This window comes from Podarcis cretensis (assembly GCF_951804945.1).
Source record: "Podarcis cretensis genome assembly, chromosome: 6".
NCBI lineage: Eukaryota > Metazoa > Chordata > Lepidosauria > Squamata > Lacertidae > Podarcis > Podarcis cretensis.
The window spans coordinates 98,108,502-98,129,742 of NC_137175.1; the positions used below are offsets into that span (position 1 = coordinate 98,108,502).

General features: G+C 46.0%; 1 protein-coding gene across 4 annotated transcripts; it reads left to right on the forward strand.

Moving 5' to 3' along the window:
- The first annotated feature begins 140 nt into the window (after positions 1 to 140).
- KIAA0040 lies at positions 141 to 21,137 on the forward strand. Of its 4 annotated transcripts, none has more exons than XM_079981828.1 (4): positions 262 to 279; positions 14,512 to 14,707; positions 17,715 to 17,835; positions 18,975 to 21,137. In XM_079981828.1, the coding sequence occupies exon 4, from the start codon at positions 19,083 to 19,085 to the stop codon at positions 19,386 to 19,388; it is 306 nt and encodes a 101-aa protein (XP_079837954.1). In that variant the 5' UTR covers positions 262 to 279; positions 14,512 to 14,707; positions 17,715 to 17,835; positions 18,975 to 19,082; the 3' UTR covers positions 19,389 to 21,137. The 4 variants fall into 4 exon arrangements, with proteins under 4 accessions (XP_079837955.1, XP_079837954.1, XP_079837956.1 ...); XM_079981827.1 differs by lacking the exon at positions 262 to 279 and adding an exon at positions 888 to 949; XM_079981829.1 differs by lacking the exon at positions 14,512 to 14,707 and having other exon boundaries at positions 141 to 279.
- Positions 21,138 to 21,241: the final 104 nt, after the last annotated feature.

The following is a 21,241-nucleotide window of genomic DNA, read 5'->3' on the forward strand; positions in this document are numbered from 1 at the left end:
GACGCACAGCAATCCGCGGTGGAGGTGAAAGGATCTGGGCTCCCGACGACCGCCTGGCTGGCATCTCCCCGGCGCCAAAGGGAGGGGAAAACGCCAGAGAAAGCGGCCGCCCAGGTGCAGCCGAGGCGGCGCGGGGCGGGGAGAGCGAGGGAGGGAGGCTGACAGCCGGCGGGAAGGAAGAGGCAGGCACGGCCGCCCTCCGCCCGGGCCGCTTCTGGTTTTGCTTTCGTCGGCAGCTCGGAAACTTCGGGGCCGCGCGGGTGGATGGAGGAGCAGCCGGTAAGTTGGAGCGGCCGCGCTGCTTTGATTCCCTGCCCTGCAGAATCCTCGGCCCCTTCTGCCCACCCCGCCGTCCAGCCTCGCATCCGCTCCCGGCCCTTCCCTGGAGACGCGTCGCCTTGCGCCAAGTGGGGCTTTGCGCGCCCAAGGAAATGCGCGTTGCGAGACCCGGACGGGGAGCCAAACACTCGGGACCGGCCGAAGCTGGTTTCAAGCCTGCCGTCGGTTCGGGGTCCGGGTCTCGCCTGCTCCCTCCCTCCCTCCCTCCCCAAGTAGATCCCGATTCCGGGCGCGCTCAGCGGTTTGGCGGTTCCCCAGCCCCGACCTGGGGGGCTCCGGAGCGGCCGCCGCCGCCTTAGACGGGCAGCGGACCCGGGGCAGACAAAAGAGCCCTTCTCCGGACTTGGCTGCCGCAAGAGGGGGTGGAGGTGGCTTGAAGACGGGGTCGGAAAAACTCCTGGCTTCGTCATTCCACCCGCAACTCTTAGCCTGGCGGAAGCCGCGTGTTGCGAGGCGGCGCGCCCCCGACGCCGGGCTCGGGGGAGCCGGGAGGGAGGCGGGGTCCTTCGTCTCCGCCCCTGGGCTTCTGCCTTGGTTTGCATCTGGACCTGGGCAAGACCACACTTCAAGAAATACCGAGAAGAGCTGGAGACTCGTCCAGGGAGGGAAGGTAGGAAGGACTCTCCGGATTATATGGCTTGTGGCGGAGAAAATGGGGTTCACACGGCAAAACGACGCGCCCAAGTCTGCTGAGCCCGGCAGTGCCAGCCCCACAAACAACTCGTAAGAGTCGCCCTGAGACAATGTGGAATCTGTTCAGCTGGGAGACTGTAGTGTCACTGCTAGAGTGAGAACAGCGCTTTTTAAAAAAGAAAAGGGTTTCGCTGGGCATCATTTTGGGCAAGTGGGACTCGTAGTGCTATAGGGCAGGCAGGATTACGGTACATATGTCCTGTGAGGCTGTTTTAACACAGAGATGTAAACTGAAAGTAACCCAGATTTTTTTCTTTTTTTAAAAAAAAACAACCACCATATTTTACCTGTAAACATATACAGTGGTACCTCGGGTTAAGTACTTAATTCGTTCCGGAGGTCCGTTCTTAACCTGAAACTGATCTTAACCTGAAGCACCACTTTAGCTAATGGGGGCCTCCCGCTGCTGCCGTGCCGCCGGAGCACGATTTCTGTTCTCATCCTGAAGCAAAGTTCTTAACCCGAGGTACTATTTCTGGCTTAGCGGAGTCTGTAACCTGAAGTGTATGTAACCTGAAGCGTATGTAACCCGAGGTACCACTGTATAATGGCTTCTTATGTGCGTTGTTCTCTCCCGCAATAAGAAGGTGGCCACAGGTTTTAATGCCAGGGGTTTCAAATAGTGAGCATGATGGCCCAGAATTTTTCACAAGGGAAAATGTTGTTGTGGAAGGTTGATGATGCTCTCGCTGTGGTGTGTTCGTAAAACAAAAAGGACCAGACTTCACTAGCAGCTGAGCAATTGTGAATGGGTGGGAAAAAGAAAAGGAAAAGGAAAAAATGTGACTGGGATGGAGATCCCTGGGATGGTGGTCATTCTAGTTTGCTGATGCTGAGTGTGTGACCTGGCATAGGTGGAGTTAATGGCAAGTTCGCCAAAGTCCATATAGAACAAGGGTAGGCAACGTGGTGCCCTCCTCAAGCTGTGGACACCGTCCCTATCAACCTCAGCCAGCACAACTGAGGGTCATGGCCGATGGAAGTTGTAGTCCAATAACATAGGGAGTGCCCCGTGTTGGTTACCCCAGACCGACACTAAAAATGACACATATTTCACTTGCATTGGCTTCCTAGAATTCCACACTGCTTTTCCACCGCTGGTGCTCATAGAATCATAGAGTTGGAAGAGACCACAAGGGCCATCGAGTCCAACCCCCTGCCAAGCAGGAAACACCATCAGAGCACTCCTGACATATGGTTGTCAAGCCTCTGCTTAAAGACCTCCAAAGAAGGAGACTCCACCACACTCCTTGGCAGCAAATTCCACTGTCGAACAGCTCTTACTGTCAGCTTTTCCACCGCTGGTGCTCAGATAGGTTATTCATCCCCAACATGCCCAAAACTTGCATACCTCCGTATTCGCTCACACTTTGGCACAGAAACAGTGCAAGAAATGAAGAAACGCATGACTTAACCATAGGGATGGGCGACTGGAAGTCACTGGGGCCAAGTCTGGATCCCAGAGGTGGTCTCTTTTATTACTCACCTGCAATCTATAGGCACATTAGGCCAATTTCTCCCAAGCTGAGACACAAGCCAGAGGCTCTTTAACCCCTCCCTATCCAGTGTGAACAGCAATGGAGGCCAGTTTGGCAGAGCTTCCCTTACTGGGCACCTGTCCTCCAGCTAAGGTGCAGTGAATGATATTGAGCAACTGGCAGCCAAGGTGCATGTGAGTAACACAAGGAATCTGTGGCTTCCTCTTCGGATATCTATTCTGAAATCAGAAGCAGGTCTGATTTTGGTTGGGGCAGCCACCTTTTCCCTTGCATAATTTTCCTGATGGAAATAGTAAAGGTAAAGGTAAAGGGCCAGTCTTGACAGACTCTAGGGTTGTGCGCTCATCTCAATCTATAGGCCGGGGGCCAGCGCTGTCCGCAGACACTTCCGCGTCACGTGGCCAGCGTGACAAGCTGCACCTGGCGAGCCAGCGCAGCACATGGAACGCCGTTTACCTTCCCGCTGGTAAGCGGTCCCTATTTATCTACTTGCACCCGGGGGTGCTTTCGAACTGCTAGGTTGGCAGGCGCTGGGACCGAACGACGGGAGCGCACCCCGCCGCAGGGATTCAAACCGCCGACCATGCGATCGGCAAGTCCTAGGCGCTGAGGTTTTACCCACAGCGCCACCCGCGTCCCTATGGAAATAGTATCGTCCTGCAGCCATCCATTTGCGAACTTCTGAAGTTGCTAGTAGCTTCAGTAGAGGGGGAAAGACAGACAAAATGCAGGTGCCCTATACCCACTGGTGGAGCTAAGAACAGCTTCATGAAGGGGCAGGTGTTTGATTGGGGCAGGTAGAGGAGGTGCACTACCTCCAAGCAATTCTGGAGCTTGCAGGTGCAACACTGGGAGTTGCAGTCATGGATAGCATACGTCCTGTGTAGTCTGGCCCTGAGGTGCTTCAAGAAAGGGTGCTTTTCACACTAACAGGGGAGGGGGCTAAAAGGTCCCTTGCCTTTGTTTTGCCTTTGTCAGACAATATTGTTGGCTCTTCAGCTCTTGCTTGGGGGTAGGGGGTGATCATTGGGACTAGCCTGGGCCCCCTGGAACACTTGTGGTGAGTTCCAGATTTATATGTACAAGGAGGGGGGAAAGTATTTGATCCCCTGCTAAATTTGCCCGTTTGCCCTCTGACGAAGAAATGACCATTCCATAATTGTAGTGGTAGGTTTATTGTAGCTGTGAGAGACAGAATAACAACAGGAAAACCCCCAGAAACCCAGAAGACAAAAGTCAGAGATTAATGTGCATTATAATGAGTGAAGTAAGTATTTGATCCCTTTGCAAAAGATGACTTAGTACACATCTCAGGAGGTATTTTGTCCCACTCCTCTTTGCAGATCCTCTCCAAGTCAGTAAGATTTCAAGGCTGATGTGTAGCTACTCGAACCTGAAAAGGCCACTCCAGGACCTTAATGTGCTTCTTCTTGAGCCACTCCTTTGTTGCCTTGGCTGTGTGTTTTGGGTCATTGTCGTGCTGGAATGCCCATCCTCGACCCATTTTCAATGCCCTGGCTGAGGGAAGGAGGTGCTCACCCAAGATTTGACGATACATGGTCCCGTCCATTGTCCCTTCGATGCAGTGAAGGTGTCCTGTCCCCATAGCAGAAAAACACCCCCAAAGCATAATATGTCCCCCTCCATGTTGGACAGTGGAGATGGTGTTCTTCTGGTTATAGACAGCATTCCTCCTCCAAACGCAGCAAGTTGAGTTGATGCCAAAGAGCTCGATTTTGGTCTCATCTAACCACAACACTTTCACCCAGTTCTCCTCTGGGTCATTCAGATGTGCATTGGCAAACTGCAGACGGGCCTGTACATGTGCTGTCTTGAGCAAGGGGACCTTCCGGGCTCTGCAAGATCTCAGTCCTCAACAGCATAGTGTGTCACCAACTGTTTTCATGGTGATTATGGTCTCAGCTTCCCTGAGATCATCAACAAGTTCTCAGCTGCTTCATCACCGTTCTCCTGATCATTGCAACTCCATGAGATGAGATCTTGCATGGAGCCCCAGACCAAGGGAGGTTGACAGTTATTTTGTGTTTCTTCCATCTGAAAATTATTGCACCAACTATTTGTCACCTCCCCAAGCTGCTTGGCAATACTCTTGTAACCCAGTCCAGCCTTGTGCTGGTCTACAATCTTGTCCCTGACATCCTTGGACAGCTCTTTGGTCTTGGTCCTGGTGGCTACTTTGGAATCTGCTGGACTGATTGCTTCTGTCGACAGGTGTCTTTTGTACAGGTACTGTAATGAGCTGGGATTACAGGTAAGACCTCTCCCTTACAGCAGGTGCTTGTAATCTCAGCTCCTTACACACAGTGAAGATACCAGGTAGCCTGACATCTGGCTGGTTCATAGGGGATCAAATACTTATTTCACTCATTATAATGCACATCAATCTCTGACTTTTGTCTTCTGGGTTTCCGGGGGTTTTCCTGTTGCTATTCTGTCTCTCACAGCTACAATAAACCTACCATTACAATTATGGACTGGTCATTTCTTCGTCAGAGGGCAAATGGGCAAATTTAGCAGGGGATCAAATACTTTTTTCCCTCGCTGTATGCCTCTCTAAGCAGGAGCCCTCCTAAGGCAGAGGATGGGGGGCATCAGAAGGCCCTGCTGCGGAGGCTGAGCCAGAGGGAAAGGGGAAGGAGCCAAAAACTGGATTCTCTGAGCGGCCAAGTACTTGTCAGAGCTTCACCATGTTGTTTATGAACACTGTCACATTTCTCCCTGGAGTTTAGAACAGGGGTCAGAGCAAAGAGCTCTGCTGAAGAATGTTGTTGTCTGTCCTCAGGAATTAGAAGCATGCTTGCCAAAAAGTTGCTTTAATTTCCAAATCTTTTAAAAGGGGCAGGGTGCACAGATCCTGGGGGTTAGTTTAGTGATTTTCTCTGGCCTCTGCACTTGCCTTTAACGCCCCCGCCCCTCAGACAGTTGACTTGGGAGCAATGGTGCATTTAGAAAACCTCTCTTTTGCATGTTCCTGTGGTCACATTGGGGGAAGGCGCACCTGCTAAGGGTAGGAGGCCCAGCCACTTGGGCAAGGCAAGCCACAGGGCCTGGCAAGATGGGTGAGGAGGGGCTGTCTCAAGAGACTTGCAGCATCCACCGAGGTGGAGTACCAAAACCCATCAGGCGTGTCCAGTAAGTTAAATGCAAATCTTGGCCACGTGAGTAGGACAAAAAGGGTCCAGCTCTCAGGGTCCTGTGCAACAGCCAACTTTAATAGTACCACTAAGTGGCTGCTCCTTAAATTCTCTGCACTGCACTGAAATTCTGCATTTCAAAGAGAGCTACATTGCCTACAAAATCCATCTTTAGTTGCATCCCTTACAGTGCAATGTTATACACGTTTAGTGAGTCCCATTGAGTTAAATGGAGCTTACTCCCAGGTAAGGGATTATAGGATTTCAGCTTAACTCTTTATTAATTCAGTGAATTGTTGTAGGGTATTAGATGATAGGCAGAAAAGAAGGTGCCTTGAATAATGGCTATCAAATTACCACAGTTTGTGTGTATTCTGTGAGGGACAAAAGCGAAAGCAAATTCAGTGAGCACAACACACTCTGCCTCTCAGTTTTGTTTTGTAAAATGTGTGTGTCTGTGATTCAGATTTTCATACAATTTTTTACCAAGGAAATAAAAACTAGACAAATGGATGAAAGTGAAACTCAAGGGGCTCAAAGGCTGGAATTAGTAGCCATGGAGGAATCGGACACTGCAGGAAATACTCATGAGCAGCTCAGATGGTTATGGGAAGGATTCTGACCAAGCCACTGTTGAGGCTCAAAAAGAGCTTTTGCCTGTATCTTGGTTCACATGGAGATAAGTCAGTGTCACCCCTGAGTCAGAAGAGTGATGGTTTCTCCTTAGTAGCTCTGTGGCACATTTTTCTTACCTTACCTAGAGAATCCTTTCCACGGTGACCTGCCTATCAGGGAACCACTTACACGTGCCATGAAATCATAGCTGTCAACTTTTCCCCTTTCTTGCGAGGAATCCTATTCAGAATAAGGGAATTTCCCTTTAAAAAAGGGAAACGTTGACAGCTATGCATGAAATCCCTGCATGTTACTGAGGATTCTGTGGCCTGTTCCACGGTTTTACCATCAGTTTGCCCCTGTGAAGTAAATTCACAACTCACCTGTAGCTGTCTATTGCAGTTGGGGAAGATTTTTAGCAATGGACAAGATGCCGTTCAGGGATCAGGCCTCCCATCTTGTCAATGAGCTCTTAATAATTGTCCAAACAAGCCTAGGGTTCCCAGGAAAGCCTTCTGTCTCAATCATCCAAATGATTAGGTGAGAATCTCGGCATTTGGTTTCCTAAAAATACATTTCCTGTTCTTAATGTCTGAGAAACTAAAGAAACATGGGCATACAGGGATTGGAATAAAGGGGGTGGGAATAAAATCTTCTGTGATTTATATGATGAAACTGTGTGGCTTCGTCGTTCGTACTTCTGTATGCAGCCAGTTCAGATGCTGCAATAGACTCAAGTCTGCTGCAGTAGCATCTGTGGTTAAAGTTATTAAAATTTTCTCAGTAAAAAATTTTTTTAAAATGTTCAGTAGCACCTTAGAGACCAACTAAGTTTGTTCTGGGTATAAGCTTTCGTATGCATGCACACTTCTTCAGATACTTCAGAAAGCTTTTACTGTACCCAGAACAAACTTTTTTAAAAAAAAAAAATTCCCACTGCATCAGACCAACACAGCTACCTACCTAATTTTTTCTCAGATAAACGTTCTATTTTCTGCACTTTGACCTTGAGCATATTTACTTAGAAATGAGCCCTTTGATTTTACACTGGGCTTGCTCCCTAATAACTATGTTTAGGATTAAGAGAATGCAATGGGAATGCTGTGTGTGCGTGTGCGCACGTGTGTGTGTGTACGTGCGCAAGACACCTGCCCTCCTGCTGCAGTGCCTGTTGTTCCAGGGAGGGCGAGCATCTCTCACCAGGCAAAGCCAGACACATTTTCCTCCCAACATCAGAGGTTTGTCATTGCAGCCAAACTACTGTGCTATGAAGACCCTTATCCACAAGCGTTGTTTTTTCCTCTTGCCAGAATTTTTTCCTCTTGCAAGCAGAAATTCAGTTTGTATTGCTGTCTTTCGGCTAAGTAGATGCAGTGATGGGGAGAAAGGATACATGTTGGAATTGTCTTGCTTCTTTTTCGCAAAAAAAAAGTGGTGACCATATGCTTAATTCTAGAAAGCAAAGGATTTGTTTTTCTCTCTAGAGGTTTAGCATACCAGGGATCTGAACTCCCAAGAAAATGAGCCCCGCTACTAGCCATCTCAGATCCCAGTCTGACACACACACATCCCTGTCACACGTCAAAATACAGACTGGCCAGTCACCTTGCTTGGCCTACTGGCACCCCTTGTTGTTTGTTAACCTCACAGGACCCCAAAACTATGGTAAATGGAATGAGTCTGTGATATTTGCAAGCCGGACATGAACCCTTTAAACAAACACACACATATAGTCTTGCTGCCCAAACATCACTTCTTGATCTCAGACATTCTGCTGGCAACATTGCTTCATATAACAAACATCTCCAGGGAGGGTGGAGGGTTCACAATTTTACAACAATTCTTAATCATTTTAGCATTCTTTAACCTTTTTGTATTGGAAAGTGCATTTAAGCCTTTATAGGCAAAAAATATGTTGTACTGGGGCCAGCCCCCATCTCAGGGGGCAGATCCTGAGCCCCACAGTTGTTCCTTCTGTTGGAGGACAGAGCAGTCTGTGCAACACACACACACACACACACACACACACACACACACAGTGTAAAGGGAAGATTCAGTCTCCAGTTTAGCTTCTGGATTGGAGTGGGGGAAGTGCCAGCTTTTCCTTTGCCTCAGGCAGCAAAATGTCTTGGGTGAGTCTTCTTCACACTGTTCTCTCCACTTGCTATAGTGTGTGTTCTATCTGTAGCATTTGACCTGTACCATAGTAGATGTTGGACACAGAAATTTACACCGTACTCCTATGCCAACTAACCCAGGAGTAAGTCCAGCTGGATTTACTGGTGCTTACTTCTGGCGCTGTGGGTTAAACCACAGAGCCTAGGATTTGCCGATCAGAAGGTCGGCAGTTCGAATCCCCGCAACGGGGTGAGCTCCTGTTGCTCGGTCCCAGCTCCTGCCAACCTAGCAGTTCGAAAGTATGTCAGAGTGCAAGTAGCTAAATAGGTACCGCTCTGGCAGGAAGGTAAACGGCGTTTCCGTGCGCTGCTCTGGTTTCACCAGAAGCGGCTTAGTCATGCTGGCCACATGACCTGGAAGCTGTCTGTGGACAAACGCTGGCTCCCTCGGCCAGTAAAGCGAGATGAGCGCTGCAACCCCAGAGTTGGCCATGACTGGACCTAATGGTCAGGGGTCCCTTTACCTTTACTTCTGAGTAGACATGCATAGGATTGTATTGTCGGGAGAAGAAGCTTTTCCTAGCATGAATGTAAATGGTGGGGGAAGCTTTATCTGTCAGACTTACATTTGCCAACTGCTGGTAAAGGAACAGTGGAGAAAAAAAGGCACCTCTGGAGGAGTTTTGTAAAAGAAAGTGGCTTGAGAGAGATTTTGCTTTCCACAGGGAACACACACATCTTCTTCTCCACTGACCAAACAGGTTTTGCAGGATTTTGAAAGTAAAAAAATAAAACCTACAAAACATGTTTACCAGAATCAAAAGTGTAAGAGGTGTGAGTACCACGAGCGGCAATTCCTCTTTCAAACCATTTTCAACTCACTGGAAACATGCCTTCATGTTTTTAAGATATTCCCTCATTATTATGGATAACTGTCAGTACAATTTTGAAAAGGGGGTAGACTTTCATGTTTTATTTTTGCATGTACTGTGTTAAAAAACAACAACCCTGCAAATACTATCTGTTTTCACTGAAGCCTTTAAACCTGTTGACACAGTGATTGCATGAAGACTTGCAGGTGGTTGCAAGAACTTTATCTTGCATGCAAAGAAGCCAAAAAAGGGAAAGCACCAATCACAGGAAAATAAAAAAATATAAATAATTTAAAGGGGGGAGAGAGAGAACATTCTAAATGTGCACAAAAATAAAGATTTTATTGGCCCAATGTATTTTGAACTTATTTTTTCCCGCACACTTTCTGTGCACCATCTCCTCCCTGTTTCTCCATGTGTGGTGTAATGTGACCTAGCAGCTCTTGCACCATTAATCTCTAGTCATGCCTACCTACCCACCGAAGGCTTGGGAGTAAAAAGTGCGAAGACTGCAGCTTTGATGTATTTCTGTGCTCTGCCACGCAGACTGGAGTTGAGTGTTAAAAGAGGAAACTCTCAGAGCATTGCACGCCCTTCGCCTTTTTCTGTAACACACCCGGCTAAAAACCATTCAGAGGGTTGCACGCTGTATGGATTGATTCTCTCCCCCTCAAAAAAACAAATAAAAGAGCCTTTCAGGGTTAGAAGGCAAAAGAAATTGGAAACAGACTAATGAAAGCTACCATTTGCTAGCATACATGTCTGGAGCAGGTTGGTTTGTAGAGCCATGATGCACCACACAGCCCTAAAAATCAAGGATAGCCAATGTTGTATCCTGTAGATATGTTGAACTCCAATTCCCATCAGCCCCTGGCAGTATGGCAGGAATGATGGGAATTGTAGTCCAAAGCAACTGGAGGGCACTGCATTTGCTACCCTTCTACAGATAAGTGGTAAGGAAACCTGCCCCCAAAGAGTTGACAATTCAAACAGAAAAAGGCAAACTGGATGTTTAAAGTGATCTGTTGATTTTCTGCAACATCCTTCCCCTTACCCTCCATGCACAAGTTACAATTTGCATAAATGAATGAGTGAATAAAATATGTAACTAGAACAATGGGCAATTAATTCCTCCTCCTAATCCTTTCCATTGGTAAAGTGGTTAGGGAAGGACAGTTGTTCTGAGTTACGTGCTTATATAGGTACTCCCTAAGAGTTTCAGAAAAGGTGTGCTGGGTTGCTGTGCCATCACTTAACAGGTGTGCATTGTTACCCTTGGTGCTGAGAGGGGCTATCAAGTGTTGCTCATACTATGGATAATTATGGAACCCTCCCCTGCCAAATTTCTTCCAATATTTTGGGATTCTGAATTACAGTGGTACCTTGGGTTAAGAACTTAATTTGTTCTGGAGGTCCGTTCTTAACCTGAAACTGTTCTTAACCTGAAGCACCACTTTAGCTAATGGGGCCTCCTGCTGCCACTGCGCCGCCGGAGCACGATTTCTGTTCTCATGCTGAAGCAGTTCTTGAAGAAGTCCTGAAGAAGTTCTTAACCCGAGGTACTATTTCTGGGTTAGCGGAGTCTATATCCTGAAGTGTATGTAACCTGAAGTGTCTGTAACCCGAGGTACCACTGTACTGGAATGTTTTACCAGCAGCACTGATGACATTGCAATACACATTTGCACACTTTTGGAAAGGCAGCATAAAAAAAAATGAAATGGAAGATGGAGCATTCTTGTTTTCTCCTGCTCTGGAGGGTAGGACTCGAACCCAGGGCTTCAAGTTACAAGAAAGGAGATTCTGAAGAGGTGAGAGTTGTTCCACAGTAGAACTGACTCCCTCCAAAGGTGGTGGACTCTCCTTCCTTGGAGGTTTTCAAGCAGAGGTTGCATGGCCATCTGTCATGGATGCTTTTGTTGAGATTCCGCATTGCAGGGGGTTGGACTAGATGACCCTCGGGGTCCCTTCCTGCTCTATGATTCTATTAAATAACTCATTTGATGGTAGGGCTTTTGGTTGGTTGGTTGGTTGGTTGGTTTGGCTTCCTCCTCCTACAATGCTAGTATACTTCAATAGAAAGAAAATGTGATAAAAATCAATATATTACTATAATTAACAACAATAATGCAAACCTTAAAGGATTAAGCATTTCTTCTGGGAGAAAAAAAAGTCGTGTCATTTTCTTTTCTTTTCCTGAGTACATGCAAAATCAATAACGGAACATCCTGAAATTCTCCTTTCTTATTTTTTTACATCATAAATGCCAGAAGGCATACTCTTGCCTTTTCTTTTTTATGTTGTTCAGGAGGCTGTTCTTGCTCCTCTGCTTGGAACAATACAGCCTTGTTTTCATTCAGGAGCTTTCAACTGTTTCAGACGTTCACTTCCACCAACAGCACTCTGCTTGTGTTCACCCTTTTCGGAGTCTAGTGGGATTGTCTCCTCTTGTCCGTCTCTTCCTCTCTTTTACAAAATAATCATTTCCACCTTGTCTGATGATGATCCGACTCCACTGCCATACTAGTTGGCACAAGAAACACCATGTTTGCTATTAGAACATGTTGGCAGGATTGGTAATATAAACTGTATATGTTCGCTGGAATTCCTCACTTTCTTGTTGAGTCTGCTCTCTCTCTGTGCAAACAGTTTGATGCCAAGGAGGCTATTAAAAGCTCTGTGTGCCCCTTTAGATCTGGAATTTCATCTTGCAAGTTTCCAGTTTCTACCATCTCTTTTGAAAAATTCCCCGTGAGAATTGTGCGCTACTCCTACCTATTCTGTTTCTTTTTCCTCATCAAACAAGCTGTGCCTGCAGATCAAAAAAGAAGAGGCACATGGCAGGGATTTCATAGAACTATGCAGATGTCAAAGCGATAAACAACTACCTGACATTCAGAAGACATCTTAAGGCAGCCCTGTTCAGGGAAGTTTTTAACGTGTGATTTTACTGTATTTTTGGTTTTTATGGAAGCCGCCCAGAGTGGCTGGGAAGGCCCAGCCAGATGGGCGGGATATAAATAATAAATTATTATTATTATTATTGCTGCAGCAATTAGGCCAAATCTGAGCAGCATTCTGCAAATCAGACTATTTCTAGCAGAATGGAAGAGATGAAAGAATTAAAGAAGTGAACAAGGATAAAGCTCAGACACCAGACTAAGCCAGGATCTGCATTCAACCATCACCTTTTTGAAACTATGAATCGTACCCCTCACCAGCTCTTTGCAATCTAATATTTATAGTTGATTGATACTAAAATGGGCCCTGGTGCCACGCACTGCTGCGCTTTGATAGTTAAACATTAACTGAAGGGAAATCAGAAGGAAAAGCTAACATAATCGTTCTTCATATTCTCTTGGAAGGTTTTTGAAAAATTCCCCTTCCAAGCGACAGTTGCAGTAGCTCAGCTGGTTAGACCGTGGTGCTGATAACACCAAGGTCGCAGGTCCAATCCCCATATTGGGACAATTGCACATTCCTGCATCTCAGGGGTTTGGACTAGATGACCCTCAGGTTCCCTTCCAACTCTAAAGTTCTATGAGAAAGAGAAGCCTCGTAAACCTGAAGTAAGGGCTGGGGTGCATGTGTTTGAGGGCTGACACCTTCCGATAGCGCTGAAGAGTCTATTTAGGTCAGAGGAGAAGGAGGCTGTTGTGCTTCAGGGAAAGAAGACATTAAGGAGAGAATGGGGTTCCGTTCTTGGCTATGCCTGAAACTTCCTGAGCATCCTCAGGCAAGTCGCATGGCTCTCTGCCATGTGGGGGCTTGGCAGGGTGTGATGAGGCTCCCTTTGTCCATTTAGATATTCATGCAGCTCTCCGTGACCTCAAGTAACATCAGATTACTTCCAATTGCAGAACAGGGAGATAACATCTTATAAGGCCAACCAATAAATAAATTGGGCTCTCAGCTGATGCTGATGTGGTTTCGATTAGTTTGAAGATACAGTATAATCCACCAACGAAAGCTGTTGTAAGAAGGATTGAAATAAGAAAACGTTGGCTCCAAGCAACACAAATTTAGTTATGCCTAAGTCCTGTTGCTGTCAATGGGGCATTAGCAGGGCCGGCCCAAGAATGAGGCAAGGTGAGGCAACAGCTTCAGGCAGCAGGATCCCAATGTAGATATTTGTTCTTCTCGCCCCTTCTTGTGCCTAATGTAGATCTTCAGAGTGGGGTAGGAGAACTGAAAATAACGCCAACATATTTCACATCTGGCAACAAATGTGCCCCTTGGGTTTCAGATGGTACATGGAAAGATGAGTCTAAAAATCCTAGGACACAAATTTTCACAATCCTCTACGCTGGCTCATTTACTGGAAGCAATGTACCGTATTTAGCATTAACTCTGCAAATGTGTGCTCGATTCTGACCAAACTAAGCCTTCTGATGCATATATATATATATATATATATATATATATATATATATAATCATAATGGAGTATACATTTGCAGAGTTTATGCTAAATACAGGGCGTGAATTTTTTGTCCCAGGCTTTTAAAACTCATCTACCCATGTACTATCAGAAACCCAAGGGGCGCATTGGTTGCCAGATGTGGGGGGAATATTGAGCTCTTCTATCCAACACCATTTTGTCATTTGCCTCAGGTGCCAAAATATCTAGGTCTGGCCCATGACTAACCTGAGTCCCATTGGTGTCAACAGGGCCTAAGGGAACCAATGGCCAGAACCACTGAGCCTTGAGGGGTATAGGAGAAAATAGTAGAAAAATGATGCCGGAGAAAAGTAGTATCAGAACTAAATTACTATAATCATTATAATGAAAGTCAGTACAATTCAATATAAAGATATAATTAAGTTGCTTAACAGTCTAGACCAGTCATACAACATAATATAATTTCTTAACAGAGCTTCATAGAAGATTAGACATACAAGCATGGATTGTTGGTGTGCATATTTCCTGTTTTCCATCAACAAAGAAGCCACACAGATCACATAACTTCAGAAATGACCAGCATTTCTTAACCCAACAGACAGGCTTAATGGGTAATCGTTTCCCCCTCAACAAAGTTCTTAAAACACTGTTGTAGTGGAAATGCAGAAGAATTGTAATTGAGGAGCTACAGATGGCCTTGTGCAATTAAGCCTTCCAAAGCTGACTCCTGCTCCTATTCTTGGAGATGGCCCAGCTGTGGATTGATTGTTTTGCAGATGTAGATCATGGGACACACCCACACACCCACACACACTCCCAGGCCAGGTGATGGTAGCTGAGCAATTAAGCCTCACCTCTGGAGCAGATGAAAACCAGAGGGCTTGAGCCCAAGACCCTCTTGGGGTGTCAATGCTGTGAGCCCCTCCATTGAAGGCTTGGGTTGCATATATGATATGTAAATAAATCTAAACACCACAGTCTCTACTGTTTCTCATTCTGAGAAAACCAAACCCTGGGTAAGTGCCTGGAACCCCTGGAATCTCTTACTGCATGGAGGTTAGGGTGGCATGCAACAATATTTTGGCTGAAATGATAGTAACCAATTTCTTAAATTTGCATCTATACAAATAGATTAGCATATGCACGTTTTGCGCAACTATGTGTGGTCTTTTGCAGTGTTGTGGCTCCTCTTTTTCTCTTACTACTCCAAGCCTGGAATGTGCCTTCTGCATTGTGGCACAGCTTTAAGATAATAAAAGCAAGCAAGCCGAAGGCAAAGAAAGCATAGAGGAATAAAACAGACAGGCAAGTTAATCATCTCTGCAAGGAGAAGGTTTTTATTTAGCTGACACAAACAAAAGTCAGAAGCTGAATCCTATAGAGGTAATTCTGTAGCAACTTATCTTGTGGTGGTTTATCTCTGCCATAACATAGAATCATAGAATCCTAGAGTTGGAAGAGATGGAAGAGACCACAAGGGCCATCGAGTCCAACCCCCTGCCAAGCAGGAAACACCATCAGAGCACTCCTGACATATGGTTGTCAAGCCTCTGCTTAAAGACCTCCAAAGAAGGAGACTCCACCACACTCCTTGGCAGCAAATTCCACTGTCAAACAGCTCTTACTGTCAGGAAGTTCTTCCTAATATTTAGGTGGAATCTTCTTTCTTGAAGTTTGGAGCCATTGCTCCGTGTCCGCTTCTCTGGAGCAGCAGAAAACAACCTTTCTCCCTCCTCTGTGACATCCTTTTATATATTTGAACATGGCTATCATATCACCCCTTAACCTCCTCTTCTCCAGGCTAAACATGCCCAGCTCCCTTAGCCGTTCCTCATAAGGCATCGTTTCCAGGCCTTTGACCATTTTGGTTGCCCTCCTCTGGACACGTTCCAGTTTGTCAGTCTCCTTCTTGAACAGTTAAGCTTTGATTGACTGCAGTTCCATCTTAAATGAGAAACCCAAACTAAAGCTAATTTTAAAAGGGGCAAAGCCCCTTTAAATTGAGAAGAGCCCCAAGCAAACTTAGCAACAGGAAAAGTTACTCTAGGCTTCAATCCCAGGCATACTTACCTGGGAGTAAGCTTCATTGAACTCTGTGTGGCTTAGTTCTAAGTAGACATCTAGAAGAGTGTACCTTCAGTACGTCTTGTGTGAATTAACTTTACTGGCTAAGGCTTCAGTTTCTTTAAAGTTCTATTTTAAGTTCAGTATAAAAGCAGACAGTAGGTTCAGCAATGTGCTAATTTCACCAAGCTAAGCTGCCAAGGAAGTCCCACGTGGTCACATCTGACTTCTAAAGAAAACATCTAAAAATTAGGGGAAAGTTTAAAAAGGAAGTGGAGAGTCAAGAGGGTCATATCTTTCCAAAACAGTGATTGCTTAAAACAAAAATAGTGGAAACTCAGCTTATTTACCCATTTGTGTATTGGCTGTGCTTGACTGCTTTACACCAAAACAAAGCATTGGGCTGGACATGATGCTCATGTGCCTTGTATGGTGTGGTGCATCCTGGTGGCGTGGATGCTTCATTTTGAGAAGCTCGACACTTACTTTAGATATATTGCTCAGGTGTTGTTTCTGAATTGTTTGGCACAAGAAACAATTCCACTGAAATTTTGTCTCTGTTCATCCTTTTACCACCTTATCTATCTTAGACTAGCCTTCCATGAGGGTATTGTTGTGTAGGCAGTCTTGCCATAGTGCAAATGTTCATGTATTTACATACCTACTGCTGGAATCAGATAGGAAAAGAGACGAGTCTATGAGCTCAGGACTACCAAATGCATGCCCACCACAGTGGACACCCCAAAAGTCTGAACAAGACAATTGTTTGTGTGTTTCATATGTCTCCAGGTTGGAGCTAGAGAAAACTGGTCAAGCTTATAACCCCAGTGCAACATAGAAACTTTGCCACTGGGAAGCTTTAGGCAGGAGAGGTTTCATGAAGTGAAATCAATGTTGAAAATGAGCAGAGCTAGTTCATTGGGTGTTAGATACTTGTTCAATTGTATTGTATTATTTATGCAAATTGATTTTCTCTGGAGTTAAAGATCTGACCGGGATAAACCTTATTATGTTGAGCTCGTATTTTGCACAATTTGTATATGGTGTCTGTTTGATAATGTGTGGTTTGCTATACCTAATAGAGGATTATATAAAAAAATATTTGTTCAGTAGGAGGATGCTAAGCACCTAGCTGCCTAATTTAAGGTTACCAGATTTTTTTCAAGGAATCCAGGGACGCTTTTCAACTTCAATGGATTTTGTATGGGGACTGATCTGTAAATCCAGGGACTGTCCCCAGGAAACGGGGACGTCTGGTAACCTTAGCCTAATTCCTCCCTCCCTCTTTGCTACTGCAGCCCCAGCTAATACTTATGCTGAACAGAAGTTAGTAGGAAAGTGAGTTGCATTTGCAGCTGCAGAATGAACTCCGCTAACAGTCCTTTCAGAGAACCCTACATGTTGGCAGTGTGATCTGTGGTAGGAAGTCGGGGAGGAGACAGAAAGCCATGACACACACACCCCAAGCACCCAAAGCACCCACATGCCTAGTGTTTGTACTGGAGATAAGAATCAGACCTATCTATTCACGGCCTATTCCATTGTAGAAATTCATTGATATGCTGTGGCTATAGCAAAAACCCAGACGTGTGTTTAGAAACAGGAGCCATATGAAAAGTTGCAAAACTGCACAGGCTTTGATGGTAAGAACTGGGGCAATAGTTGTCCTGGAAGCCCAAGAGAAAGTGGCTAAGCATGAGCCAAGGGTCACAGGAAGTGCAAATAAAATACCAAAGAGATTTGCCCCCTTGACATCCTCTGTTGCTGCTCCTGCTGCTGTTTTTCCCTAGGGCTGTTCCTCAAGCATTGTCAGGCTCTGTGTGGCCCATGATAGCCTTCAACAGCAAGTCAGAATCAGTCTGGGAAGATGGGGGTGCAGATGTATATAATTTGAACACTGAACTTTTTGACGAAGCACCCATTCTGGATTTTGCTTAAATGTACAATCTTCTCTCCTAGATCAAACTTGGTTCTGTATGTTCACTGCAGAAGACAGTGCACTGCGCTGATTGGCTTGGAAGCCTCTGTTGGCACCCCTCCTTCACCCCTCCTTCACCCCTCCCTGAAGCAATTTCTCAAGGTATTTGGATTTTATACTGCCTTTTAAAGGGAAAGGGAAAGAGGAAAAAGAGAGAGGCCCAAATACACATGTAACTGAAAAAAGTCCATTCAGCCCTTTGAAAACAAAACAAGTCACACTACCTGCCTGAATCAGGAGTTGATTCATCAGTTTGATTCATGGTGAATTTGAAAGGGGTGAGAAGCTAGTTTCAAAATGGGGGGGGGGGGGTGGTTTGACTACAGTTATACCTACATGTGGTAAATCGCCACCCCCATTTTGTGGCATCATTCACAGACTATTATTTTTATGTTTTACATTTTATTTTCTTCTGCAATGTTTTATTTAACATTTTAATGTAAGCTCTAAACGGCTTTGTTATTCCTCCCCCCTAAAAATATAAAGCAGTATAGAACTGGAATGAACAATAAAATAATAATGAAAAGCAGGTGGCATTTCACCTTTTGTGAGAGGAGGTGAAACCTGCCAGTACTCCTGCTGCTTCCAAATGCCTTTTTTTAAATGTCACATCACAAGAGCTGTTGTGATATTGTTGGGACATTGACAGTGGGGCATAGCTGTCTCCAATGGCAGTTGCCATTTTCCCACCCCAGCTGTTGCTTGGACAATAGCATAGTGCCATTCCAGATTATTTGGGGGGGGGGACTCCCCTCACCTCCCCCCCCACCACCTCCTGAAATTTGGCTCCTACTTTTGAAAAGCAAAAGGAAAGGGGGAGAGAGTGCCATCCCTCTTGTTTAGGCCAGGCTTCTGCCAGTTCCAAAGTTCAGCCCCAGCACTAGCTTATACAAATCTTGAGTTATTGGCCTGAACAAAATGCCTGCTTTAAACCTTCCCCCCCCCCAGATGTCATTCATCTACAGCTCCCACCCTCCCTAGTTATGGGTCAAGGGTTAATGGGAGTCCAACATCTGAAGGCTCCACTGGGTGATCTTGAGTCATTCACTTGTCTCCCAGCCAACCTACCTCACTGGGTTGTTGTGAGAATAAAATGGAAGTGGGAGAGCCATATATGCCACCTTGACTCTCTTAAAGCTGTGGAGTGTCATAATAGCCTTACCAGCAGAGGTCTTTAGCTAATATCTGAAGGGGATACCCAATGGCAGCCTTGCTTTACCTTTCATTTCCCACCTGCGCAGGAGCTGGTGAGAGGAATTTGCACACGAGACCCATGTGCTCTGGGCAGCAGACGGAGACCCAGCAGGCGGGGGGAGTGGTCTAACATCCCACTCGCCCTTCCTCCAGCCATGGAGCAGATCAGTCAGTTTTTCCACTCGATCTGGACTTTCATCCTCTCCAAACACCAGGAGGGGGTCTACAACACCGTCTGCCTGACTGTGCTTCTGGGGCTCCCCACCCTCGTGCTCCTGGTCGGCATCTTTGTCTGTTGCCACTGCTGTTTCTGTGGCGGTCGGAGGAAGGACAGCGGTAGCTACAGCACGAGTGAGAAGAGAAGAAAGAAGATGAGGAGGAGAAAGAAGGAAGAGGACCTGTGGATTTCTGCACAGCCCAAAGCGCTCATGCTGGAAAAGAGGCCATCGCTGCTGGCCTAGAGAAAGGGAGGGTTGGACAGGAGCTTGTGTGTGTACACACACACCCACACACACACACACACACACACACACCCTTCTGTTAATTGTCTCACATTGCACTTTGGGCCACATAGCCTAGGACTGAGGACAAATCATGCTGGGTCCCTCCCCTTTAAGCACTGACCTTCAGCTGTTTCCTTCCTTTTCCTTTTTATAAAGGTGTTTGGATTGAAGAAGCTATCTTGGCCCATCACCGGGATGACCTGGGGAGTCTTCAGTTGGGCACACATTTACATGCACACTGATGATCACAAACAGGTGGCGTGAGCTAACAGTCATGCCAGCAGACATACTAGTCCAATGTGTACATAACAACTTGCTTGAACAGACTTGCCAGCTCTTTTAGCAGTTAAGCAACAGGTATCTGTGACTCTTAAACAAGCCTTGGACTGGCAATAGCAAACTATGCCCTGACAAACTACCACATGTACTTACCTACCAGTGCTGTCACCATATGCATACCCACAGGGACAGAGGACTTCTTCGAAATGTTTTATATGGGCACTGGCCTAGGTGGCTTTAAGAGGGGATTAGTGGAGTGGGACAAGGCCATCAGTGGCTTTCACCCTCAGTTTCTCAAAGTGGGTCCCTACTGTTGTTGCACTACAACTCCCATCATCCCTAGCCAGCAGGGCCAGTGGTCAGAGATAATAGTTGTAGTCCAACAACAGTGGGGACCCAGGTTTGAGAAACAGTGGCCTAAGGGATCCTCTAGGTTTCGAGGGAGTGTAAGTCTTTGTACCACACGCCGGGAAACAAATAACGAGAGAAGGCAGTGACCATAACACCCTACCTGTGGGCTTCCTGGAAGCACCTTGTTTCTTCACTGTTGGAAACAGATGTGGAATTGCATGCACCTTTGCCCTGACCAATGACAAGAGTCCCCTAACCCTGATGCCAGATTTCACAAATCCACCACAATATCTGCCCAAAAGGCTATAATTAGGGCTTTGTGTACTCCCTATTGTTGCCACAGAATTCCATATAACCAAGAATCTCAACTCTTCAACGGGTTCTAGGTTTCTAGCCCACAGTCTCACGAGTCTGGTTAAATCTTAGGGAGGGGGCCTTGAGCAGGATTTCTAGGCAGTGAGGTTCAGTGCCTCCGTCCCTCCCTTTTTTTCATTCTCAGCTTTAGAAGTGGTGTCTCCATTTCCGTCTTCATCCCAAAGTTTCCTTTCCTCTCTGATCCTGGACAGAGTTTTTTCCCCGGTTCCACACAGCAGATCACAGCCTCCCTCAAGCCCATATCTAACTCCCTGGAGTTACTGACTGTCGCCCTGTGTGTACTTACCTAGGAGCAAGCCCCTTTGATATGGTGGGACTTGCTTCTGTGTAAACATGAATGGGGTAGAGCTATGAAACTTGTTTCATACCCATCAGCATATCCAGGAATTTGGGAGAAATTTCAACTTGGGCCAACATTTCAGGTCGTCTGTAGATGGAATGCTAATTGCCCTGTCCAGGCAATTGCTGGTATATGTTTAGATACTCCCAGGAAGTCCACCTGCTGATCTGTCCTAGGCTTAGGCAGTGGTGCAACTAACTGCCTTTCTTTCATCAATACTTGTCCTGTGCCTTGTTTTTGTATATGCATTCCGAGATTGCCCTTATATTGCACACTTTATGCACACATGCAAAACAAAAAACAAAAAAAAGCACCCAACCCAACAAGCCTTTTATTTAAAAAATAAATTTATTTAAATGAAACTAACCTGATTATTTATTGTGTCTCAGCCTCTACTTCTCATTTACTGGGTGGGAGAGAAAAGAAAACAGTTTTATTATTTTACTGGCCGCAGGGAAGCGGTTTG